The 27,991-nt window shown below is 41.5% G+C and overlaps 1 protein-coding gene across 1 annotated transcript; it reads right to left on the bottom strand.

Moving 5' to 3' along the window:
- Nucleotides 1-88: 88 nt before the first annotated feature.
- ISX (intestine specific homeobox) lies at nucleotides 89-27,619 on the bottom strand. The gene is made up of 5 exons (XM_074901169.1): nucleotides 27,448-27,619; nucleotides 19,616-19,855; nucleotides 5,673-5,824; nucleotides 982-1,098; nucleotides 89-325 (listed from the first exon to the last, which is right to left on the bottom strand). The coding sequence occupies exons 1-5, from the start codon at nucleotides 27,617-27,619 to the stop codon at nucleotides 89-91; spliced, it is 918 nt and encodes a 305-aa protein (XP_074757270.1).
- Between the last annotated feature and the right edge of the window lie 372 nt (nucleotides 27,620-27,991).

Below are 27,991 nucleotides of genomic sequence, written 5' to 3'. Positions count from 1 at the left end.
TTGTCAAGGAGATGAACTGCACACCCCCAAAATGGTCATGGGTGAGAAAAATGTGCCCCCAAAGTCCCTCACTCCCCAGTATCCTTCTCTATGTGGAACTGACGCAGATCCTGCTCCTTTCCAACTTGTGGGGTAGTGGCATGCTGTAAGGGGGGAGGACATTGAAGAACAAGTATGGTTTTGGGAAGGGCAGAAGCTCCAAGTGGTGGGGGATGAAGGAGAGCGTGCTGGGAAGCCAGGCAGTTGTCACCTGCCCTTGCAGCGGTGAGTAGTATCCCACGGCAGGGATGGTAGCAGTGAGCTTTCTTGGCATCAAGCTAGAAGCCTTTCAGGAATAAAAATGCAGTCTCAGGTGAATCAATACAGACTTAGATACAATTTACGATCAACCTTACTTGTTTCCCTGGGGCTCAGTAATGAAGAAGCAAAGTTTAGAAGAACAGACTCCCTAAAACCCAGGGAGCAAGGCAAAATACCATTTGTTCTAGCTAGGGAAAAACTCCTGACAGGGGAAGAGCCTGTGTGCCAGCCTAGATAATATTAACTGTCCTGGACTTGGCAAGGACATGGGTCAAGGGCAAAAAGCACTGGTCAGCCTAACAAAGCTAGATGTTGTAAAGATATACTGTCTATAAAGAAACATAGTTTTGTGGCTGCAACTGTCATATTTCTTCCTGTTCAAGAAATTGATGAAGGTAAAGGTATTTTGAATCAAAGTATGATTTACAGAGAAGTGATTTAGAAGTAAAATGGGGAAGGATTATCCTGCAAGAGATACCTCAAGGCATATTTACAAAACAGGTTTAATTTAATTTAAAAGAAGTGTTATTTGCCCATATTTGCTAGGATTTCTTTTCATCATATTGCCGGTTTTGTATTTTCCAGTCCTCCTTCTCCGGGATAGTCCCATGTGAAGAGGTGACGTGGTGAAGGATACCTATCTCTCCCTCAGTGGCTTTCTACATACTCTCTGATACTCACTGTGATATCTGACTTGGGAGCAGGAACAAAATCAACCTCTGTTAGATGCTGAAGGCCACCAAAGTTGCCAAATTTTTCATGTTTCCTCCACTTTGCTCGCTGGTTCTGGAACCATATCTGGACACAGGCAAGAAAGAAAAGGCAGAGAAATGAACAGGAGATGAAGGAGGAACTGCTCGCATCCAACTACTTTCCCTCCTCTCTCTAAGCGAGCATCAAAAAACAGTGACTTTCAGCTCAGCAGAACCAGGGTCTGAATCTAAAGGAAAACATTGGGTTTGACACAGCACCTTTCACACTTGGCATAGCATGTGGGATCTCTGGACTGTCATCATAGCCTTTTTTCTCTTGCAGCTCACAGAAGAGCTAGGATCTCCCTGTTCAAGGAAAGACAGTGTCACAGCGTGCAGCAGGTATTCCAGGGCTCTCCTGGGAAAACAGATCCTTTTTCCGTCAAAGCTCTGCAGCAGTCAAGGCACGTGGCATTCTGTTTTCCCTAGTAGGTGTGATCTGTTGCACAACAGGGCTATTTCACCCTGTTCCCAGGTGAATAGACTGGGGAAAAAACCCACCTAGATGTTTTGCTGCGCTGCAGTAAAAATGTGTCACCAGTGGAGATGTATTATAGTAACAGGGTTCTTCTTATATTTAGCTGGTAACATTTTGAAATTCATATAAGGGACCTAAGCAAAAGACCCAAGGGGACGAAAACTTCTAAATCACTCAGCAGTCTGAGGATGTTATCCGCCACATCTTTTGCAGTGGAAAACAGACAACTAATTTTCTCAGGGGAGTTTCTTTCACTTGTCAGCTGATTGACCGAACTGGCTTCTGCCTGAGGCACACAAGCATTTATTGTGCGGCCACAGTAGTGAATCTTGCTGCATTGCTGTGAAAAGTTGAATACTCCTTCCACTGCAGTTCCTAGCTGGCTTAGGAACTTGCTGTTTGAATGTAAGCAAAGTGTTGCACATGAACACAAGGTGTTAGTGATCAAAACCAAATGCTACTGGATGTAAATACGTATGTATTTTAAACCAAATAATGAACAGCTCAATTATTTCTGCATCTCTTGCCCAGAAAGTAATGGGAATATCAGGAGCCCTCTGCTATATTGCTGATAGTTAGCAGTATCTGAGGTTACTGAAAGGACAGCTTTGTTTATCTGGGTTTGCATGTGTTTGAGAACTGCTTAGTCTGTATGAACAGATCCATTCCCTTTCTACCATGCAGGAGTTATATGGTGAAACAGTACCATAAAAATGTCTCCTGTTTAACCCTGACAAAGTGATTGACAGCAGAATAGAAACTAAAGACAAAATTCAACCTTTAAAGTGCTCCTTCTAAAGTCTGCATATGGGATAAAGTCCTCATTTCAGGGATTTATTATTATTTCTTTTTTTAATAAGGCAAAACTGTGTTCACAGACCGAACTGCTCTTTTTTTTCCCAACCAACTCTCCAACACCTTTACCCCTAAAATGATTTCTCATTGGCAACCCTGTATTTTTTTTACTGGGATTTAGACCTATTACTCCATGCTTTGTCCACCACAGATACCAAGCTACAATTTATTCTCTGCATGCTACCAACCTTCAGTTTTACAGTGTTCCTGAGCTATGGCAGTGAGACAGAGCACAGTGTTCCAATGTCTGTTCATGTAAGTCACACTAGTGCTAAAGCCAGGGATGAATGCCTCCTTAATACTGCCTGACATTTTACAAAAGACTCATTTGCCCTCTCAGTGGTCAGCAGGCTATCCAAAGAAACAAAAACTAAAACAGAGTGCAGAGGGAGGGTGGCGTGCCCCATGTTGTAGGAATGGCCTCCATTTGTTGCCCTGTAAGACTGTTTATTGTTCTCTTGCAGACACAGGGCCAATCATCCAAAGCTTGCTGTACTAAAGAATCAGCCTTTTCATTGTTTTCCACTCCCCTAATCTTCTTACCACTTCATAGCACTATCATTAAAGGTTTTACTGATTTTGTAGTTCAAATTTACCTTTGTGTCAGTAAATGGTTCCTATGAGAGACCACCTACAAAATGTTCTCGTTTGTAATTACTCACTTGTTGCAGACCTAGCTCTTTGTCTCCTAGCACATGCTATTTGATCTGCTCTGTATTCTTAATCCAAGCAGGACATAGGACCAAGGCAAGGTACTTACAGTGACATGCCACCAATGTAATTATGTTTATCAACCAAATACATAGAATCATAGAATCATAGAACCATAGACTGGTTTAGGTCAGAAGGGATCCTTTAAAGATGAACTAGTCCAACTTCACTGCTATGGGCAGGGACATCTTTCACTACATCAGGTTGCTTAAAACTCTATCCAACCTGACTTTGAACACTTCCAATGATGGGACATTCACAACTTCTCTGGGCAACCTGTTCCACTGTCTTGCCACCTTCACTGTAAAGAATTTCTTCCTTATATCTAATCTAAATCTACCCTCTTTTGGTTTAAAACTGTCACCAATAATCTCATCATTAAAAGATGAGTTTTACATCTATTTTCCATAAACCAGTATTAGTAAGTATTAAATGCATTATCCTTTCTTTAATTCTTCATTAACAGAAATTCATATTGGCTTTATCACTGTTTCGCTAAAAATGTTTGTCTAACAGGCCAGTCATTATCTGGTTGTCCTCTTTACCCTTTAAATACTGACACAAGATTAAATTTCTTCAAGGCCCCTAGAATGTCTCTTGCTCCAGGAATGATTAAATATCAAGACTGATGACCCAAAGTGCTTCTCAAGCAGCTTTTTAAGAACTACTGGAGGTAAGTCACCTAAATGTCTGGATTTAAAAATATCTGTCTGTAGCAGCTGCTGTTCAACCTTGTCCTTATGGAAAGTGTCTCATCATCATCATCATATGATACTACCACCTTACCTGACATATTTCCAAGGATAGAGCAGAAATTATACCTGAACATCTTTGCCATATCTGCATTATCCTTGACAGTCCCACTGATTTTATAATGTAACAGATCAAGATAATAGTTCATTTTTTTTGTTTGTTTGTTCTTAATGGACTTTTATTGAGTTTCTGATGATCCTTAAGTTTTCTGACAAAAGCTTTGTCCTCTATCCTTCTGCTTTGTTTATCCATTTTTTATAATTTCTTGTTTCTAACATTTACTCATCCAGCATTCCTCATTTTGCATTGCATGTAGGCATGCACACATACAGGGATATAATTCTGCATATCCACTTAAACTGTTTCACAGCAATCATCCTTTTGCTTCTTGACTGGAGGACACAAGTTTTTTCATACTTATGAACTGTTTCACTTGGTTACCCAATGGTTGATCACTTGTTTTCCCCCAGTTAAATTATCTCTCTGAGGTGATTTGTCAATACTGCTTTTAGCTTTGCTAAAACTATTATTTCAAAGTACCAAGATCATACATGAATTCTCTGCAGTCTATTTTGTTTATATGTGGCAAATGCAATCAGTCAAAGGTATAACAACTTGTAACTTGTACCTAAGTTACTGTTAATTTTTAGTTCTGTGGCCAGTTTCCCTTTATCAGCCAAGATGAGGTCAAACTCAGAATTTCCTGTGTTGTGTAACCCTGTCTGAATTGGGAATTTGCCATACGCAATACATACATGAGGGGCTTTTTGCTTCCTTTGTGTACATCTCCGGTTGATGTTTCCCATGATAACTATTTTACTTTTACCCCTACAGATTATAAATAAGTTTTTAAACAGAAGATCACCCTGTTCTTTCATGTCATTTGCTGTTCTATTGGAAACACTGACTAGTACCCAGCTTGTGCTTTATACCATTGGAAATGCATTGTGGGTGCACTGTTATCGCTACAGGGCATATTACGGCTATGCTGTTCCAATTCTCCCTGTCACTTAACTATGAAGCAATATCATCATGGTTAGTCGATAGTCCCAGGCATGTCATAGTCAATAAACTGCTCTGTATTGAACTTTGATTGTTAGAGAGGGGTATGTTCATAGAAGTACACTTATGACCAGCATTACAGCAAGTACAGAAACTGCCTTGTGCAAAAATTGTCACAATAGTGCCTGGTAAACCAACACCAAATGCCAATAAACAGTCGTATGTATATTTTAATGTAGTAGATTTCATATGCAGTAACATTTGGGGTCAATTTTGAGCTCAGTCAGTGAGACTACATTACAGCTGGGGGAAACTGGATTAGTCTCCATGCACTGAAATTACAGCCAGGGTATTTAAAGCCTGTGATATCAAAATACAGAAATAATTTTCATTTGGGCAGTTATTTTCACTTTTTTTGAGACCCTGTAGAAGATGGATGTGGACAACAGTTTGTATGGGATGTACATTAGTCTATGAAAGGTTGATAAATGATTAATAAATATTTTAATAAATGGCTGCTCTGTTGCTACTGAGTCCAACAGGTTGTTCATAATCATCTGTAACTCGTATTTGCTGTGCATTTAGTATGCTTAGAGCTCCTGTTAACCCTTTGATTAATTCCATTTGGTTAGTCCCAGCTGGGTGACAAATACTTTTTTTCCTTATTTGTAAAAGGGAAAAGAATGATACTGGCCTCCTCTTTAGGGTAACAGAGAGGTCACATATTTCATTAGTGTTGTCACCCAGGCATAAACTATTAAAAATGTGCTCTGAATAAAGAATTGGTGCAGTGAGCATAGCCTTTTGGAGACACAATGTACCTGAACTCTGGCTTCTGGGAGGTTTATCTTTGCTGCCAGTTGATTGCGAATATGGACATCTGGATAGTGAGTCACTTGGAAAATCTTCTCCAGTTCTTGAAGCTGCTCAGCTGTGAACGTTGTCCGGATTCTCCGTTTCCCTTTCCTCTCAACTGTGCAAACAAGGAAAGTTGTATCGCATTTTATAGGAAAAGGCCACAGAACCACAAGAAGATTCAGATTCAGAGATACAGCAATTTCTGTAGATTGCTATGCAGCTGGGATGGCACCTCCAACACCTTCTAGAGGTGTACTTACCACAGGTGACTGTCTCCTGACCCAGCAGTGGATGTGAATGAGCTCCTTTATTCAAGAAGTGAGTCAAAAGTCCCTATGTGCAGTGCTAATTCCATGGATCCACAGCTACAAAACCCTATGTATTTTAACCATGCTAGCCCTGTAATGGGTTTGTCATCGAAATCCTTTAGGTTGGACCAGCCTTTGACCCCTTTTTGCTCCTGTCACATGCATGCATTTGTGGCTAATTTATAATCCCTTATTAATTATTTGTGAAGAAACCCTTAATGTAAATGGAATGAGAGTAGATACTCCATCTTGTCTTGGAGCTGTTCTGATGCCTGTAACAAATCACCATCTTTCTTTCAGCTCACAAATTTTCCATCCCTGTCCTTTCCTGTCATATGAGTCTTACTAAGCTTTCCTCATGTTCTGAGGTATTATTTTATCCTATTGTCACTCTGTCGATTTTAATTTTCTCTTCCTGTATTCAAGATCAAAGAGTACCCAAAATGCATGAATGCTGTGAAGGAAAGTCAGCTATTCCAGACTGTCTGAGTGATGCTCTCTTCCCATACCATTACTTTGATAGTATTTAGGGACAGCCAGCAGTTTCACTGCAGTGTGACAGTGGCATAAAAAATGTTACCTTACAAAGAAAAGTCATGGTTTTACTGACTGTGCCATTGTGGTGTGGGGATCTTCTAAACAAGCTTAACCTTAAGAACAACAAGGCCTTAAAACCCATGGAGCAGCATATGGGGAACTCTGGGTGCTGTGAATTCTGAAGGGGACTCTTCTCCATTCCTTCACCTACTGTGGTCTGACCATACTAAAGACTACCCTCATCACTCCTACACTGTTTTGGAAATGCCTTCCTACACCAGGGTATTTTATTTAGAACATTAAATCTCTGTGCCACTTGGTATAGGTTAGAATAAGTTCTAGGTTGCTCTGAAATGATGCTGATGAGCTGATGTCTTGCAAGGAAGGAGAAGGGGAAAGGAGCAGCAGAAGTGAGCTCTAAGGCAGCTGATCTGCAGAATGTGGAGTTCAGCCTTGTCCCAAGGCTTGAATCCTCCCTGATGCACAAATGGAGTATCTTCCAGCTGACACTGAACGACCAGCACAAAAAAACATGCCCCAAACATTGTGAGTCACAGGGTTTTTTCTACAGAGCGTGGAAAACTGCAGCCTGATAGGAGCATAAAAATTCCAATATCACTAGTGTCTCTGATGAACTTGCTACTCAATGACCTGAAGTGATTGGCAATAACACCATGTTGCTCAAGAAAATAACATTTTTTAATAAATGCTTTTGGTCTTCCATGGTCTCATGACAACTACCAATTCATACTATGTAACTAGATGCACACACTTCCTAATGGGAAGAGTTAACCAGAGGTTTGCTTAGTCCCTCCAAGGGTCTTTGTACATTTTTTTCCCCTTTTGTTCAAGCATTAGCATAAACTTTTCCTTTTGGGGGGTAAAGCAGTGAAAAAGGTAACTGAATGCCTTGGACAATATAAATTGGGCTCTGTGTCAACCAGAAAATGACATTTTTCATTCTGTAATCAAAACTTCATTGTGACTCTGTTGACACAGAAAATAAGGAATAAAAAATTCTGCCTATTGACTTGGTAGGAAGGTGACTAGGACATGGTATCTGGGGACCAGTAAGTGAATATATTCCATTGTGCATATTTCATCTTTACTAAATCTTTCAGGTACTTTGAAAGGAAACTAATCACGCAAGAATAACCGAGGACTGTAATTTGTCATAAACACCATCAATACTCCCATATCTCAAAAGCAGCCTAATAAAGCTGATGTCCAACACAGTTAGATCCATATCATTAGACTTTTCACTGGCTTATCAAAGTCCTACTATTCATTAGACTGCAGAGCTGTCTTCAGCCCCAAGAGAAAAATGCTATTTACATTGAGTCTTGCTGGCACTACCAGGGCAGAGATCCGAAATATTTTTGTGCAATTATGCTGAAAATAACAATGGGCACCCTCTCTCCTAGTTACAAAGTTGCATCTACTGGAACCTTCCCAAAAGATGTCTGTAAGGGGGATTTATTGCTATATGGATTAAAAGGGAAATATCAATGCTGAGGATATGAATCTCAGGACACTATGTTCCCTGTAGATATGGTAAAGTTAACAGTTTCTATTGGTGTCTCTTGTCTGGAAGATTTTCACCTCACACCTCGCTGTGGGGACTTGCTTCCATATCCTCCTGGGAGATACTGCAGACAGGTAAGATTGAGTACCAGGCTGATATTTTGTCAAGCACATCATGTTCTGTCATACAGTAATGATTCTCTCTGCTGTATTTTATCCTTACAAAGTATATTTATATTTCTCTAGCACAGAGCAATTCATATAGCTGATCCCTACAACAAGTGAAGTTTGTCCTGACCTTGTCATGGTCTCAGAAATTTGAGGCCTCCCTGAGATGTCCTGTATGTGTCTCTGAACACTGAGCTGAGCTGAGCTCCTGCCTCTATCCAGGGGAAAAGACTGGCTCCACAAACCTGGGAGAAGATGCAGTCTACCTCCAGAGTGGATCAAGAGATCCAGGCTCAAACTGTGACCACCTCCTTGCTCCTGTGTTCCAAACTGTACACAAACAACTGGGATTCTGGCAGGGCTCTTGTCCTGCCAGGTTTTGTATGCCCAGGCAGTCTATGTATTATACCTTGTAGCAATCAGAAAGCCTTCAGGAGAAAAAGAACGAACCTGTCTACCTCCTGGAAAATTTCCAAATTAGCAAAAAAAATCCCAATGTACATTAAAAAAAAAAAAGTATTAGATTAATAAACTGAAGTATAGTTTCATGACTATACAAAACAAGAAAGAAACCATCTACATTTTAAAACCCAAGCTGTCACATCAAATAAAAAAAAAAAAAGGTGTTTTTTAGTATTCTATCAGAATACAGCAATTAATGATTTAGTGCAATATAAACCCTTCTGTCTCATACATTAACCAGACTCTGCAGAATTGGGGTGACTGAACAGGACCATGATGGGATTGAAAGTGACTGCCAAAGACCAGCTGGATCAGGCCTCATCGCAGGGGGCACCATACAAACAGCAATCATTAGTTCTTGCCCGTAAGCACATATGATGACAGCTATCATCTCCTCTAGTGCCCAAACTAGACATTACTATCTGAGTAGAAAGGAGTGGTTTACATTATTAGACCATGCTAGCTGCAGGACTTCTCCATACAGAGTATGTTCATACACACCAGAGACTATAATGTGGATATCCCCTGGCTACCAGCTTAAAAAGTTGTGGGTGCTGGCAGAACACTTGGTACAGAGTTCATTGGATTAATCAACCCAGATAGATTCAAGAAATCAGCTGTTACAAGCAATGCAATACCATCTCTACAGTGTTGAGGTGTGGAACAAACTCAGTAGTGAAGATTTAGAAGTAGCTGCAAAGTGTACCTTACAAAGAATATACAAGAATGAGAAGACAAAGGCTCTAAGTTTGGGAAGAAAATTTTAGTTGAGCTGGGATGTCTTATGGTACCTGACAGCTGTTTCCATTGTCTTGAACCACACAGTATTTTAAGCTAGAGATGGGATGGGAAATAGATCTGCCAGATAATCTTACTGTGTTCTGTCACACAGGCAGCTAAAAGTGTCCAGGACTAGAGAGCATGGCTTCAGAGAGAATAGGCTCGTGAGTTGCTGGTGTCTCATATCAGCTTCTTTGGTATGAAAATGACCCAGATAACTTGTTGATGGGCAAAAGAAACTCCCTATCAGTTCATCCTCATATCCTCCACATTTTTCCTTCTTGAAAGGTAAACTGTTCTACAGACAAGACTTTTACATAAGGGAAGGGTCTAGACAGTGCTGTGAATTGTCAATCCTACTGAAACGAGATTTTTCAAAGCTGAAACTCATCAGATTAAACAAATACAATAGCATATGAGGTCAGTTATGGGCCAGTAGAGACTGAAGGATAAGCTTTGATTTCAACTGCAAATGAAATTAAATTGCTAATGAAATGGACACCTGTGAACTAATCAACACTTTTGCCAGCAGGAAATCTAGAAGAGTCCTTTTTTTCTGTAAGTAATCAGTCATTCTATTTGGTGTGGGTTTTTTGTTTGTTTGTTTTTTAAAAAACACTATAAAAATACAAAAAAATCTGGGACTCTATGTTAACATTTTCTCTTGCACGATGAGACTTCCTCTGACTGTAGCTTTGATACTTCCTTTGCCTTGGGACCTTAGCTTAGAGATCCCATAGCAAACAACAACATTCAGAATTACAGTCTAATAAAGAATGTGGGTGGAAGATATAAGACTTGAAAATGTTGGAAGTGTAACATTGGCTTTACAAACATGGCTCTAGAGTCTCTGGGGAAATAAGACTGTCTGAGTTTCCTAAGCTATTTTCTATGTAAAAGCTGACGACATTCAAGTGTACTTTTATGCTCTGTGAAAGTAATTTGCAGGTTAGCTGACTGCTGAAACCAAGCCTGAAAATACCAGTCAGCTAAATATGTCAGCATTTGCAGATGATTAGAGATACAGCTGTCTATACATTGCCTTACTGTTGACATTGGAAGGGCCAGATTCTCCATGCTGATAAAGCAGTGTAGCTCCTTTAAATTCAGTAATAGGCTCCATTTATCCTCTGCAGAACTGGCTTTATTACTAGGTCAGACTTAGAGCAAGTTGAAACATTTGAACTTTGTAGAAATACAGATTCTTCTTGAAGGTGAGCAGTGAAAGGACAAGATCAATGGGTACAAGTTGCAGCAAGGAAAATTCTGATTACATAATAAGAAAAAGTGTGTTCACCATTAAGGTAGTCTGACATGAGCCTGGAGTGGCTGAGACGTCTCAATCCTTGGAGATATTCTAAACTTGACTGGACAAAGGCCTAAGCAACCTGATTTAAACTTGCCTTGCTTAGAGCTGGGGTTGGACAAGATGGTCTCCAGAGGCCCTTCCCAACTTACTTTATTATGTGATCTCTGACCTCTAAATATCCACATGGACTGAAACCCCCCCATCATTCCTTTCCTAAAAGGTATGAAAATTTAAGGCTTTAATACTATGTACAGCTCAGAGAGTCTGATTTGCAGGTTTTTATTTACACAGTTTTAGCTTTGTGTATTACAGCTTATTTCGACTATCTAGCATAACACAGTCACAAGAGATGAGCAAATCAATACCAAAGACTACTGCTTGTTTCTCAGTTTACTAAGTAAATATGTGCAGCTGCAGCAATGCCATACTTTGGCAAATTCATTCTGGACTATAGTCTGTAGTAGGCAAATAGCCTATGGCAGGGGTTCTCAACCTTTCCTTCACCATGGACTCCCTTTAAATACCTTTTGTGGCTGTGGACCACCAAGACTTAATTCAAGATTTAAAGCACTAGACTGCATCAAATATTTATTTCAATTTTCTCATGAAGGGTTTTCAAATTTGGAGAGAAGGGAAATAAATTAATCTGTTAATGCATACACTTATTACAATATCTTTATTGCAATGATTCCATATGAATTTAAAATAACAGCATCAGCACTCCTGCTCAAATGGCCCATTTTATGGTGTTTTTAACATGCTAATTCTGAATTTGATGCCAATTTTTACATTAAAATTTGATTAAAAGTTTTTACAGTTCTTCTCACCTCCCCTCTTGTTTGTCTGTGTTCAGTCACTATATATTTTTGTTTACAGGTCCAGGGCCACCACTTGTAGGAACAGACTTCAGCCCCATTGTGGCCCTAAAGAGGGCCATTGGGTTAAGAAAATGTCTTTAAGGGAAAAACTGCCTCGTTAAAGTGGGTCCCACCAACCATACTAACACTGAATATACTAGCTTGTCAGGGCAGGTGTTTGGGGTTGGGGGTTTGAGTATGAGAGGAGGATTGAGGGGAGGGGGCTGTGGAAAAAGGAGGCTCAGAGCTTGCTGTGGGCCAGACCAAATGTTTCTGGCCTGGATGTTCCCCGCCCCTGCTTTAAGCCTTTGTGGACCCCATGTGACAACACTGTGGCCCCTCAAGGGTCTGTGGACCACAGGTTGAGAATCACTGGCCTACGGTGCACCTTGCACTGCTGCTTCTCAGCTGCCCTGCATACCTGAACCAGCTAGATAAATACTACCTCAGGGACATCACTGCAATTGCATCTCCTATTTGCTCTTAGCCCATTAGCAGACTAAGACTGTATTAAGCCTACTTGGTCTCATTATAAGGTCATATACTGGAGGAATAAGGAGCTAAAAACCCAAGAGAAGAACTGGAAGTCAGTGCTGGCATATATTTACTTTGGAGTATCTAATCTAGGTAGATGAAAACTGGTGGCACCAGTTTATCTTACTGCAAACCTCTTTGTCATTTCTGGACAGACACTCTCTTACAGTACATGATTTTGCTGCTTTGACAAGAAGAGAGAAGGCAGTTGCATAAGCAACCAAGTGGTTTTAGCTACATATCCTCAGAAATACATTTTTCTCTGTGTAACAAAGTTGACTGTATCATTTGTTTCTCAGAAAGAAACTCAGGAGCATTGAAAAAGGTCCTCATTATATCTGGTTAAGTTCTGGTTTTCCCTTTAAGCCTCTTTAAAAGAAGTTTCTCTCTTCTTTTTAGTTCAGATATTGCAGATAAGTGGGTCTCCCAGCTGGTTCCTTCTTGTGGCTTTTCTGAATGTTGCTCTCTTATGGTGCCATTCCGCTCATGGCTGCCAAGCCCATAGCAAAAAAACCAATTGTGACTTTATCAAAGAGTTATTACAGAGTCATGATGGCATCAGGACAAAACGTGCTTGTCTGCATACAGAGATTTGCCCATGGCAGTCCTTCTCCTAGTTAAAGAGGTGGCTCACAGCTTTCAAAAGAACTTGCACTGCAATATTTAGGTGGGAGTATGGCAGTGTGGCTAATTTTTATTGAAGTGGTTTTTCAGCCTTTGTTAAGGAGGACTGGCATAACCACCGATACTGATCCTAATTGGACAGGTACAATGTGCTCTGGATAGAGCCTCCTGCTAGCAAAATGCAGCATTTAGCATCCAGCTGCTGGCTGTTCAGGCGTTGCTGGAGTTAAGACAGAGCAGCATGACTTGAACTTTTGAAGACTTGACTTCCTCCATTCAGTCCACAACTCCTTGATGGAGAGTTGCTTCCACCCTGGCACAGAGTACAGTGCCTAATCACTTGACAGCAAGGCTGAAATGCAGAGAGGTACAGACTTTAGGAGGTGCGAGCAGGAACGCTAAAAATACCAGGCTAGAAACCTGTTTAAGCAAGCTGTATGGTGGCGGCCAGGGAAGTTTCTTAGTCTGCTTGTCAGAGGAGTTGGCAAGGAGTAGACGGTATGTATGAAACTATTCCTGTGGACAGTTCATTGCCAAGGAGATCACCATCAACCTGATCCCCTGGTGAATTTAACCCTTCCCATCTGTCAGCAAAATTATGATAGTGTTTACAAATGCTGTTGCCGTGAAATGGTGGTGTGCATAACTCTGGAACAAGCAGTGGTCAGCAAAATACCTGAGGAAGAAGCACGCAGGCCATGGTTGAGGGAGTCCTACTGACAGAGGTGTGTGTTAGTTTCCATCGCCCGATATCAGTTCTGTATCCAGGATAAATGACTTGCACCTTCATGAACTCCTTCAGGTCAAAGCAGATTTGAAGTAGGTATATGTGTAGTTTCCCCATTTGGCTAAATCTCAAGGTTGAAATGTACATTCTGTGAATGTTCAGCCATTGTCAAACTTCACTTGTAAAGCAGTGGCCAGCCTAATCCAGTAACAGTTCATAACAAGGAAAACAGGTTCTCCACAGCTCTCCCCACACTAGGTCTCTGGTCAACCACCTTTGTCAGAAACCATCCATTTGCCCATGAAGAAAGCCAAGCTTACTGCAGATTGCATAGCCTGTCTTCTACTTTATTTTTGCTCTTTGTGGTTATTTGTACCTGTAAGCCTCCTGACATCAGTCAGGCATGTTTGTTTACATCCCTGCCTCAGAGACTGCTCTCCCTCCAAGAAAGCATAATTCCATCATTATTTTAGTATGTAGTCTCTACTGTTTCCCATTTCAGCATAAAACACTTGCTAATACAACAGGTAAAAAGCCTGCCCTCAATTTCAAAGAACAATAATTAAAAGTACCACATCTCAGGGATGTAATGAAAAGTTCTCAAACAATTAAGAAGCCGCCAATAAGTACTTGCAAGACCTTTGAAATAAACTTATCAAGATGTGCCATCAACTTTACAAGTGGTCACATTACACAGATTTGACTAGCAGGAACAAATTCACCTCTGGGTCCTGTATAATGTACCCTTTGGATCCAAAATTCCCAGGAAAGAAGGGGCCGCTCGAGGCAAGCACTGAATACTAATATTTGCTGTAACTAAAAAACCCCCCAAACCCACAAAGAAACAATACAAACAGAATTCATGATAATCCCCCAGCTGCTGACAGCTTTGCTTTCTTCAGCATTTGCTTGTATCAGTGATACTTCTATGTGAACACACTCTGAAGAGTGCGAGTAAAGGATTCAAGTTCATGCCTTTAATTTAATATTCAGGGTGTGATTGTACACAGGTAGTCTTCGAAGAGGGAAAATAACAAAGAACCAACCTTCAACAATGCCTCAGGTAAATCCACCAAAAAAAGGTCAATTGTCTGCTGCATTTCTGAATGTATATAGGAATACTGCACTACAGAGACATGGGGCTTCAGGGACTATCACACTTATAACAGTAGACTGGTGAGACAGCTAATGGCAGCCAAATCATATATACAGGCTTTTTTTTTTTTTTTTTTTTTTTTTCCCCTCCTGCTTTTCCTTTTCATTTAGAATGGTTTTCTTTTGTTCTGTAGGACAATGGGATGTTTGTGCCCTTTCTTGTAGTCCCATTGGCGTATTCTGAGCAGCCGATATTTATCTGGGATTGTGGTTATACAGTACTTCATTGTTTCTTGGGTGTTTTATAAACGCATTAAGATAAGTCAGCATATTGGAGAAAAGACTGTTCTGCAAGAGATAAACCATGCTGTTTCATAGGGGTACATGGATTTGACCATATTGTCCACAAATGAACAGTATAAATGAATTTATGACTTCAGAGAAAACATAAACACTAAGATAAAGATGCCTGTGACTGGCATCAGTACAGAGGGATCCAGACTTATACTGGAAGTTCTCCAGAACTGCGATCATCTCTACATTTCCTGTTGTCTTTATGATAATTACTGACTGGAATTTGTCAGTAAGTTTTGGGATCAAAGATGCTATCATAATCATAAAACAGATTAATAAAAAGATTCCTGAATGCCCAGTCAGCAACCTGCAGAGGATTTCTACAGTGGAAATATTTGGGTGATGTTGACTCATTCTGGCAGCCTCCTCTACAGTGAATAATGAAAACATGAACTGCAGGAAATAACTTAGTCCAGTTTTTCCCATGGCCTGAAACCCCCAGTTTCTGGCAGACTTAGGAGCCAGATCCATTTATTGAAGTCTGATCTAACTTGTACCTGAATTATTGCACAGAGAAGAAATCCCACAATATTGGGCACCCACCAGAGTCTTGAGGTGATGCTTCTATCTGGCTTCTCCAAGGCACTGACTGCTTCCTCGCTGGAGCAGAGGACTGGAACCATTACCCATGTGCAATGCTGGGCACACTCATCCACTGCCTTTGGATGTAAAAAGTTACAGCGCACACACACAAATGTATACGATCAGACCCAGCATGCAAAAATGACATGCAAAAGAATTGACCACGAGGATCTGAACTACACTGGGGTCTTGTACATGGCAGTGTCTGGCAGGAGCTACTGTAGATCAGGCAGGTGTGTGGGAGCATGTAATCCTCTGAGGGTCCAGTGCTCTGTTGCTGTGAATTGGTCAAGTCCCAAGGGTGCCACACAAGAGCAGACAAAGCAATTAAGAGGAAACTGGGAGCTCAGGATTTAAATTGGGTGTTTACATGGACACATTGCTGTGATGCTGACTGATAGCCACAAGAGTTTGCCCTGCTTGTTCCTAAGTTTTGAAGACCTTGGCAGTGGTGGTGGTTGCACATAGCAAAACGGCAGCAATGAATCATTTCACAGAGAGCTGGCCCAAGCAGAGTCTGTACCCACAGCTCCAAAGTAAGGCCTCTCTCATAATGGTCTCCTTCTAAAATGGGTTTTATCAGCTTCAAAGAACCATGCCCTATGTAAATGTTCTGCTGAGCTTTTTGTGCGTAAAGCCACAGGTGAAAACAGCCAACATTCACAACAAAAGCTTCCAATATCAAATAGGGGCTTAGCAAAATCAAATGTCACTGTCAGCATGTCTCTAGCATATGAGGGTTTTTCTCTTTTTTTGCTTACAGTGCAGCCTCTAAGTGCAAAGTGCAAGAGGCATCGCTTCCTGTAAATGGTTTTTGATAAGGGCATAAATCTATTTAGTTTAAATGACACTGCATTTCTAAACCGCTTAGTCGCAGAAGCCATTTTGTAGGAAAAGCAAATTTTAGGAACACTACAGTGTTACAGGGTTTCCTGGAAATATGTTCCGAATTCACACTCAGGGTCACAGCTGGAGTGCTCTTGCTATCTCAAACCACCTTCCCACAAAGGGCATATTGTCATAGCCTCCTCATCTTTCTGCTCCTAATAAAAAACCTACCAGATAAACCCCTGACCTCTTGCCTCCAAGGTCATTGTATAGCATGCTTGATTTCTTCTGCTCCCTGACAACTATACAGATGTGTACGCTTAGTCAGAGTCTAGCATCCTTCCTTACAAACTATGCAGGTGTTTTATATGGATAGAGGTGGGCTGTGAAAAAGAGGTGAGGGAACACCCAGCCAAGGACTTCTGATGTCTTTCACAGCAGAAAGCTCTCCCACTGCTCAGGTTGGTGCTATTGCCCTGGACTCTTGTAGGTATCCTTGGTGTGAATGTGAGAGAGGTCCTGGGGACACCTCTGTGGCATATGCTATGGGCATTTGGCACAGCTTATAGCGCCCATGACAAAAGCACATCTGAAGCATCCCAGAGTTGCTAGGCATGGAAACAGAAATTAATATGCCATCAGCTAGAGCTGTCAGGATTACAGATAGACTGCACCATCCCTGGAATCTATCTCTCATCAGGTACTGCTGCTGACCTCATCTGGGAAAGGTGATCACAGCCAGAGCTAGGAACAAAAAGGAGCTGCCAGTTCTTCCCCCCCTAACATAAAGTGTAGGAAGGAGACTGAAGCTCATGATGCTGGAAAGGATTTTAAACCCAGGCCTCCAGCTCTCTGCTAAGAATGACGCAGTGTGTGAATGGGATCCGAAACATCATTGTTTGTGCACTGCAGGGAAAATGCCAGTCCAGTGCTTTAGGATCCTCCCCCTCCTTCAGACAGTTTCCATCAAAGGCTTGGCAACTGCGGGAACCAGTAGCCTAGAAAATGACAGATCATTAAACCTCTGCTTGGTTTCAAAACCCTACTGCCACCAGGAAACAGAGGGATTTTTTTAAAATGCCTTTAAAAAATAAGTTGTCATTGAAAGGGCCTGCTCAGCTTGGCTCATTTTTGTGCAGATAATTGCATGCTTCCCCCCCTGCTTTGTTGATAAGGCTGGTACCAACCACTGTGCTGGTCAATGAGGCTAAGTGCTGAGTTGAGACAGCCACCTCCCTCCTCTGTCACCCTGGGAAAGCCATCTCCCAGCTCTGGTGTGATACCCGTGGCTGGGGACTCCCTACCGCATGAAATACAGTCCTTTTTAGCACTCATGGGCAACTCTGAGTGCCAGATACATACAGTCCTGGCTCTTTTGCAAGGAGGCAAAGTGATTTTGCCCTGCTGCCATCAGGGAATGTGCAGCTTTGTACTGGGTCTGGCTGAGCTGGAATTGCTTTTCCCCTGTAGCAGCCCTCACGGTGCTGTGTTTTATGTTGGGAGCTGGCAGGGTGTTGATAGCACACTGGTGGTGTGGCTACTGCTGAGCAGTGCTTACACAGCACCAAGGCTCTTTGTGACATTTTTTCCCCACCCAGTGGGACGGGGTGGGCAAGATCTTGGGAGGGGACACAACCAGGACAGCTGACCCAAACCGACCAAAGGGATATTCCATACCATATGATGTCTGCTCAGTATAAAGCTGGGAGAAGGGAGGAAGGGGTGGGGTCACCCTTGGTCCTCCGAGGCAACCACTACGCATATTGGAGCCCTGCTTCCTGAGAAGGCCCGACATCGCCTCTTCATGGGAAGTAGAGAATAAATCTGTTTTCTTTTTTGCTTCCATGTGCAGACCTTTGCTTCGCTTTGTTTATATAAAAACTGCTTTTGTTTTACCCGCAAGGGTTGTGTGTTTTTTCCCCCTATCTTATTTTCTTTCCCCTCTTAGCCTTGTTGAGAAAAAAAGGGGGAAGGGGGGAAGTTATAGAGTGACTTGGTGGGTACCTGGAATTTAGTTAAGGTCAAACCACTTACAGGGCAGAGGTTAGCTAAAATATCCAGTTATCTTACAAGGCTTCTCTCTGCATCAAGACAGACATTGTCTTGTGCAGGAGGAGGAGGTGACAGCAGCTTGTCACAAGACTCATGTATACCATAGCAGCAGCAGGAGGAACAAACCTCTTTATTCAAATATCTTTCACGGAAAGAAATGTTTCCACTACCAGCTCGTAGAGTATGGGCCAATGAAGATGTGTGAATCTCAGTGAAGCCAGCTGAATAACCCTGCATTTGTGGTCACAATGGTCTTCAATGGACTTCATTAAAATTGCTTTGTTTTTTCCTTTCAGAAAGGAGTGAATATTAACAAACTATCCAGGAAATATCTTACTGCAGCTACTGAGAACCTGTTTTCTGGAGTGTAGTATGATTTCTGTATTAACCTTTCCTAAAACTCAAAGTACTTAAAGCAGTTTGTTTGTTTTTTGTTTTTTGTTTTTTTTTTTTTCCACACGCTACTTCAAAACTGCAGTCTGTCTCTTAAGAACTTGTCTTGTCCAGGTATTATGCATCCTATTTAGATTAAAGTTTCTGTGCAACTTATTGGCAAAATGTATTTGTATTGTCCTTTGCTTTGGTGAAGAAGTAGACTGGTGTTTACCAGTGCTCACAATTAATGAAATTAGCAGACCTACCAACATGGTCAGACTTTAAAATTGGGCCTGACACATTCCACATGCCAGACCTACTGCCCATTGACAGCCTGTGTGCATGCTGATGACCTCTTCATCACCTGTACAGTGGGTCCAAGGTGTACAGAACACATCAAGCTGATTCGGCATGTTCAGCAGCCTCGGTCCCTGTGTTGTGCAATGCACATTTACCAGGAAATGGGCATTGCACAACCTGGGGAGTGAGGTTGCTGAATATGGTAACTCCGTAGACTGCCATCCCAAGTAGGAGGGTAATAAACACCCAAAGCAGTCCCTATCACTAAAATTGATAGGGTTGGCAGGCCTGACCTAGATCTTTAGCTCAAAGGGTGGGTCTCCATGTTTTCAAAGGTGTGACTGAAGAACCATCCCCATGACTCAGCCAGGAGCTTAGCAGTAGAAATCTTTGTGACATCTGTTGATAGGTATTGCCATATACATCGTTGTAAGATAACAGCTGTGGTTTTGGGTACTCTGGGAGAAAGTCTGCATATAGAAGCACTCACCATGAAGTGAATGGGCCACTGTGATATCGCATAACCGATCTTCCTCTTCCTTGTGTTTTCTTTTGCCTCCCAGGTGTTCACATACTGTGTCCTCACCCAGGAGGGATGCTGGGCTGTCAGTAGGTCTGCAGTGAGTTGCCTGCATTTTCTTTGCTGTGACAACAGGTGCAGCACATGTGGCAGGGAGAAGCATTCTGGCAGAAGGTAAGCCACAGTCTAACTGACTCCTGCTGCTGGAATCTGTGAAGGACACAGCACAAGATAGCTTTGAGTAAAGAAACCATTGTTCAGTGCACCTTCCAGTTGGTGTGAAAAAAAAAAAAAAAAAAGCGTGGGTGTGTTCTAGATACAATTCAAACCTGGTAGTATTTAAAAAGGCCTTAATCCTTCTGCGCTGTGCATCAATGACAAGGTGACCTCATGTTGCAGGGGCATGATCCTGGTGAATTTGACTGCAAAATCTAGCCTATTCTTTGCTTCCTTCCACTTTAAAACTTCCATTGGTCCTTGTGGGAGATTTTCAAAAAAGGAGTGTAGAAGTAAGGACACACAACCAAATGATTAAGAAAGCTCAGCTTCCCTGTCAGTATCCAAATTGGTGGCTGCCTTTTCTGAAGAACTCAGAAGTACAGTAGATGTAGAGCTGCTCCAAACATCTGTCAGCAAGATTGCCATGGAATTTGCTGGATGCCAAATGCATTTAAAAATGTGGTCCTTTCTTAAATGTCTCTGTAGGTGCATCTACCCTATAGGACAATGGGCCAGAGAATATGCTAAAGGTCAGTGTCTTCCCTGATTCAGCTCCATTTCTTCTACATCTGGGCTGCCTACCACTCAGATTTAGGCACTGGATAATTTTAAAGGTAGCCTTTTCCCAGGCTGTCAACATTTCCCATCTGCCTTTGTGACAGGCAACACTGGTGATATCTAGAAAGCTACTGACAGCCAACTCATCTTCATGAAATCACCTGCATGCTCTTGTTGACAGGACAAACATAAGAGAAGTGCATGTTGGCTCATTTTCATGAAGTGCAGCCATAAGGTTATCTTAGACTTGAGCACTGGTGTTATAAACAATCTCAGTGGGATCTGAAGGTAACCTCAGCAGTAACCAGTGGTGACATGCTAGGACACCTGACCCTGAGTGGTGATGAAATTGCTCACAGAAGCCACAATCTTTCTTCTGCTATGGTTTTGCCTTATTACTAATATGATCATCTCTGTCTGTAGCAGGGGCACTTTCAGGATCTTTCAGATGAGTTTTATGCTCTCATTAATGCAGTATGAGTCCTTTCTCATCCTTGAAAAGCCTGCACTGAAATATAACATGCTGGGAAGCCTCATGGTTCAAGACACTGGACTGTTTGTGGCTGTTAGCATCCCAAGAGAGGTATACCAAATACTCCCATTCTCTTACCCACTTTTTTCCACATTAAAGCCTCATCATAAGCCCAAATTCTGAGTGCTTTATGTGCTGCCTTTGGCAGATGCAATCAAGGCTCAGGCTTGACTCTTCAGAGTCAAGATAACTGAATCTGTGTTGCTTTAATGGCAAACCTGGAATTTGATGTAGTTCTCCTCCATGCCTGGATTTCTCTGCTTGGAAAGGCAGAGTAAGAGGTAACATATTGGGGAATTTAGGTTCTATTGTTAACATGACCCTGAACTGAATGTGACAGCACAGGTTTGTCTGCTATTACCACCAAAACCCATTAAAATCTTAATGCAATAATGGACTGCATTCCTGAGCAGTCTCTGGGGTTTGCAGCATCTATGGTTGTTTCTCTCTCCCCTCTCATGTTGAAATAACAGCAGGTGTGAACTCCAACATGTTGTACTGGAAGAAACTAAATTTTTAATATATATTTTACTTTTGGTGCAGTAGATAGCATTGACAAAGATTTAACTCTTTAGACTTGTCAGGGTTTTATTTTCTGAACAAATAACAAGTTCTATTTGTAACCAGCCTTGGAGCAATGATAATTATAAAATCTGGAGACAAAATGCCCCATTCTGCCCTCAGTAAATGCCTACACAATAAGAATTTTACAGAGGGCTGACACTGACATGAAGAAAATGCAGTTACAAGAGCTCTGGAAATTAGCCAAAGCCTCATGTTAATAAAGGATGATTGTTCAAATGTTATTTTTTTAAATTATCACCAATCTTTGGGTAAACTTCTAAACACAATTGCATGTGTGTAGCCATGCTGACCTTAAAAACCTTGTATGAAGTCCACCTCTCTGTTTGAGGCATATTGTACAAAATGGGTCTTATTTAATTCCTTTAGGATCAACTAGGTTTGAGTTTTCTGGTGAGAAAACAGGTGAGGTTTCAAACAATATTTGTGGGATAAAGGAAAAGTACAGACCTGGGAGTGTCACTAGCATGGGGCTGGGCTTAAATGATTCACTCAAGAACTCAGAGCATATCAGTATTGGCATAGGTTCTTAGCCCAGGATTTCTATCTCAATCTGCAGTCCCTAAATCAAGGACTAGTTGCATTCCTTTACTAGATGTGATGCTGAGAAAATGAAAATGTTAAAGAACGGATGGTGCTTATACCCTACAGCAATGTGAAATGTAAGCATACCTGAGCAGGGTGCTCTTATGGGCAGTGATTAAAGCTTTCTAAGAATAACACTGGCATTTTCTAAATTATAGAAAACTTCAGGTCTTCATCCTTCATATTCAACTTTCCTCCCCAAAATTTTTCTTTGAGGTGCTCACGTACCCCATAAGCACACCTTACATATGAACATGGACAGAATAATTACAGGCTGAAGAAGAGAAAACAGGGAGGGAATATACCAATGTCCCTGTAAACTGGTAAAAAGGAGTGAGAGGATCAAAGAAGCAAATTAGAGTGGCATGAACCTTAAAGAAAGGCTGGAAGAATCAAGGAAGTTTTCTGGAGACTAAGATTGAAGGTAGATGATACTGAGTTTAAAGCACATATCTGAGAGTTAGGAGCCCCAAGGTCTGGTCCTGTTTGTGTTGCAACCTCCTCTAGTGCTTGTTGTCGTGAGCAAGCAAGGGGATTGTCTAAAGTGTTAGCTCTTTAGGTCAGACAGTATTTTTTGGTGCATATTCATATGACTCCAGCAGAGCACTCTGAAAAATACCTATGAATTGGCATGGGGTAAAATTTCCTCCAGGGAATGCAGGTTGTTTTTGTTTTTTGTTTTTTTCTTCAGTGATGGCAATGCCCTGGCACAAACAGGAGATATTTTGTTACTGCCATGCACAGAAATTTCTTTGACTTGTGGCTCAAAATGGTCTTTTTGGCTTGACTTTCAATTGCATAGGAAAGCATGGGAAATTTCAGGGAAGATAGTACGACTTCTTTTTGGAAGCAGGAGGTTATTTCAGATGGCCTAAATTGCATTTAAGCCTTTTTGTGTAATCACTGGGGAGAGAGAGACCTGTTGTAGGCATAAGGCTTATGATTTTAGGGTGTAAACGTGGAAGAGTCTGTCACTGAGAAGTGCAAGCAGCTTTTTATTGTGCTGTTTTTCTCTTGCTTCTATTCTTTTTTTTTTTTTTTTTAGGAGATTGTTTTCCCTTGTAATAGGTGGGGTCAATTGGTGATATTGGCCAGGTGGTATCTGTTCAGTTATATTCTTTTAGCTGTTTCCTCTTTTGCAATAAAGCTGGGTGGAGTGTTGCTAAGGGTAAAGTAAACAATCACCATATTGACATTTATGTGTGAAGTGGCAGTTGTGTTCTTATCAATTTGCATATCCTTAACATAATGGTGCATAACACAGGCAGAATGACAAAATTACTGTATCCTTTACTGCTTTTGCTATTGATTTCCCACATGTAACATACTCATCCCAAGCTGTCCTTGACTTCATAAAGGTTCCTGGTGGTGCAGCCTCACTGGCAGAAATCAGAGGAGTAGTGAATAATTATTTCAGATATACTTTGAAGCACATTGAAATCAAGTTCCCAGAGATTTCAGAAGGATCTCTTCTGAAATAGGACTGCTAGCCTTCTCTATTTAAAATGAGAGTTGGCACCAGGGAGGAGATCAGCATTTGCTGGGTGTTTATTTGTCCCTTTCAAAGACCATGGTTACCCTTTCTAGGCACTGTGACAAAAAGGAGAGGGAAAGCATAGATTGAATACAAAAATGCCTTCTTGTTCACTATTCCTGTTTTAACTTGGTATGAGTCTTTCAAAAATTCAAAAAACTCAGTAGACCTCATATCAACAGCTGCAGTTTCAGGTCATTTAGTAATTGTGTTTGTGCAGTAAATTCACAAATGGCTAATATTGCAACTGGGAATTCAAACATTCCTGGGAAGACTGCATACTCCTTATTCCAAGTCCCACTGGAATTGCACTCACAAAAACCTGTGAATTTAGGAGTCAGACCCACAGATCTTCTCATACATGATCAAGTCCTGCCCCAGCTTTCTGTGAGAGGCTGACACTGTATATCACAACATCCTTTTTGTGAAAGAATCATAGAATAATTCAGGTTAGAAGCAACTTCTAGAATTCATCTGGTCCAGCACCCCTGGGTTTTCTTGGGAAAGGACTCCAGGGTAAGCTTTGTCCATGTCCCTCATTGTGACATTCTGCATCTTTTAGTCCTCTGGTCCTATCCATCTCCTCAGGTCTTGATGGCTATATTTAGACTTCAGAACAAATGTGGTGTTAGTATCTAGACTGTCTAGATCAGCAGATGAGCTGGATGATAAATTCTAGCCTAGGTATTTACCTTATGGTAGTCATGAGTATGTGTGTGGTGGCAGTTCTTGATCTTATATGGATCATGGCTTGGATCAGATACCTACCATATGGGATGTGGGAAATGTTCTTAAAATTCATAATAAGATATAACTCAGTCCTGACCTGTGGTACTTCCTTCTTTGCTGCTGTTGAACTGTTCTGGGAAAGCAGCTGGATTTGTGTCCCATCCTGGAATTTCCAACAAGTTCCCTAGCTCATTTCAGTTCCCTGACCTTGGCCAGCACTGAGCCAAATTAGATATGGCTGACTATTTACACAACTTGTTTAATGCCAGTGTTATATGGCATGAAGTTGAATGACTTTGATGAAATACAGCAATTATCCCAAGATGTACAGCATAGGGTATTGCACTTCTGAAATAAACAAAGCTTATCTGGAAAAACTGGCAGTTCTGCTGGGAAAGCAAAGGGTAATAAGCTTAGGTATCTTTTTGTTGTTATTAAGAAACCAGCAGTGAAAAAGCTTCATTTTAATTTTTTTTTTTTAAACGTCCATGATCGACTGAAAAAGCAATGTGCAACATTTTGGAATATCTACAGCTTTCCTGTTTTCCCAGCTCCAGCAAAGTGAATCTTCATGTGTATATACTATTTTTGTTAATTAACATTTTACATTGCCTCAAGTTTATTAATTCAACCTTGCTTTCTATCAGGGGAGAGAAGAGTAACCATATTCTCTTGCTACAGATACAGTCTCTCTCTGGCTAGGTGATGAAGCAAAGTCAAAGGCAAGGCCTGGCTGTTCTGCCTGCATTGCTTTCAAGGTGAAAAACCGACTGTACTCCCAGGTGGAGCAATTTGGGATGAGACAATACTGGCAGTGCAGTAATGCAATCCTAGGAACCCACCATGTCCTGCATACAGATCTGTTAGACCTTGTGCTTGGAGCAGCATGCTTATCCAAGGCACAGAGTGAAACAGGGCTTCAACATATTGATTGAAAACTAGACTTAATACAAAAAGGTCCAGTCTCTCACATATTTCTCTGTTCCCCGAGAAGAGTCTCATGGTGTTAAAATGCAGTTCTATGGTCCATGTTATGAACAGCACTGACTTCATTTTCTCACTTTGGATCCAGTGGCACAAAGTGACTGCCATGGGCCCTGTGTAAATGACTTCCAGCCCACAAAAGCTCACTCCCACAGAGCTTACACCAGCATTTCCCCCTCTTCAAAACCTGGCACCTGGGCTCCTTTGGCACATGGACCCCATTACACTTGCACTAGCATCAGCTATGTCACTGCCCACCCCTACAAACTACCAAGCTCTCGCCTGCTTCAGCACCATATTTAAAACATAGCCTGGGTCTGCTGTTGTTCAGGTCCAATCTGCACTGGCAGCTTTAGGAAACCTCTAAATGCTGCAGTCCTCCAACAATACCAGTGGTGAAACAGCCAAGCAACACTAGCCATGGCCTTCAGCAACCTTGCCTATCTTTGAAGCTGCCCTTCCTTTGAGCAGCAGGGCGGACTTTCAGATTACCTCAATAGGTCCCATCCAACCTCAATTATCCTGTGTTTCTGTGAAAATTCAACAGCACGCTGTCCCTCTTCCCCTTTCTATGGAAAGTCACAGGTAGTGGCGCAAAGGCAGTGGTTGTATACTCAGCCCCAATGCTTGGGGCTCCCACAACTGCAAGATGTGTTGTGGTCTGGCTCTGCCCATGGTCAGGAAACAAACCCTGTACAGAATGAGTGAAGTTACCCTGTTCTAGAGTTGAACAAGAAAGTGCAAATCTTTTGCAAAGCATGGCTCAGAGGCAATGTTAGTGGAACCAGGCTGGAGTCCAGCTGATGACTGATATTACACTAGTGAGTGTGGTGCTCACTTCATTGTAGTTTTCTTCCCAATTTAGGTCTTGTTCGCTTTTTAGTTCAGGTCAGTATCCAGTTTTGTCATAAAAAGAGCTGAAACCATGTGAATAAGTAATGGTTAATTGGACTGTGAGGCTTCTGGAAAAATACTATCTCCCTTACTACTGGTGGTTCCTCCAGAGTCCTGGGAAATGGGGTCTTGATCCACGAAAGGATCTCTTTGTTACAAAAAATAAACTGTAGCGTTAAGCTTTGTTGAAGCCAGCTGAGCGAGAGATGAGTGAAAAATTTCTGTTAAAACTACAGGTAATTTTTCAGTTAAGTGGATGTGTTTGTATACATAAAAAATGTCCTTTTTCATGGAAGATGTAGATTAAAAAAGAAGAGAAAATACTACATCCAGAAAATGTTGGCCATTGGTCTTTGTTTAAGGAAAAAAAAAAAAAAAAGACAATTTCTGTGGGGGTAAAAGGCCATAACTAAACTGAGGAAATAGAAGTTAAAAAGGCTAATGCACTTACTGGATTGCTAGGAGCAAAGTCATGCTAGTTTTCTACTAGCTAGTTTTATTTAGTTCATGAAAGGATCTAGTGTCCATTATGATAAGGAAAAATGATTAAGCACAAATGCTTTCTCTTTTCTTGTTCCAGCAGTTGAGTTCTAACACTCCCTAGCTACCATTACCCTTACAGACCATTTCTTCCACTTGATTTATCAGAAAACGGTACTGATATGAAATTCGGCTGTAATTCCAGACAACAGCCAGCTCTTGATATAAGTGAAAGTCCAACAACTTCATTAAGTAGCAGCAGTTTTAGGCTAGCTGCCTGACTTTGAATGCCTGTCCTTCCTTATGACAGATGTGTTTTGTTTTTTTTAACAAGAGTACTGTTTTTTAAAGAGAAAGACAGCAAGATGTTGTATTTGTTTACAATAAGCATCTCACTGTTACTGAAGAGAGCTACGTGCAATAACTGTTCAGGTTACATATCCATTTCTCCAATGACACTGGAGCTTCATAATGTACAAAATCCCACCAAAATCTGTCAGTTGAGCCCAGTCTACTTCAAGGTTGAAAGCAATTATTTTTTTAAAGATTATTTGTGTTTATATAATGAATGATTTGTATCTGATTAGGGAAATCCCTGATTCCTACAAAAGCTAAAGAATAAAAATTCTACATAATCAAACAGGGTAGCTTTAGAGGTTAAAAAAAAAAAAAAGGAGTATTTTCATTGTCATAACTGGTACTTACCAAAGGCCAGGGGCAATCCTGCTTTTAAGGCTGGAGGTCTCTCAGTGTAGTTACTTCTGTTCCTGGTTTCACTGCATAGGGTGGTGCTGACAGAAGGTTTCTTTAAGATTTCCTCAATTGAAAAGGACAGGCTGGGCTTCTCCTGGCTGGAATACACCTGGGCATCTGTCATCTTCCCTCCAAAGCAGCCACGGGGCAGAAAGTCCTCTCCTGCTCTTCTGGCTCTCGATGCTCTCCGAGAAACATACAGCTGAGAAGGTCTGTGTCTCTCCCCACCTGTGTCCAGCCAACCTGCAGGAGTGCCGAGAGGAGAAACAAAGGCAACCCACAAGTGAGCACAAGCACCTGCTCCTCTCTACTGATAAGCTTGAGACCAAGACCTGTGCTCCCATATCTGAGGAAGACAGAAGTGGGGGTCAAAACTCTTACCAACCCCACCCACTGCCAAACATTCCCCAGCTGGTGCAGATTTACAGAGCTATGAACAACTGCATGGCCATCCCAGCAGGAAGTGCACTCCTCGCAGACCCAGGTAAAAAGTGCC

Source organism: Athene noctua, chromosome 3, assembly GCF_965140245.1.
Source record: "Athene noctua chromosome 3, bAthNoc1.hap1.1, whole genome shotgun sequence".
NCBI lineage: Eukaryota > Metazoa > Chordata > Aves > Strigiformes > Strigidae > Athene > Athene noctua.
The sequence above is the reverse complement of the archived record's forward strand: the minus strand, read 5'-3'. Positions and strand labels throughout refer to the sequence as shown.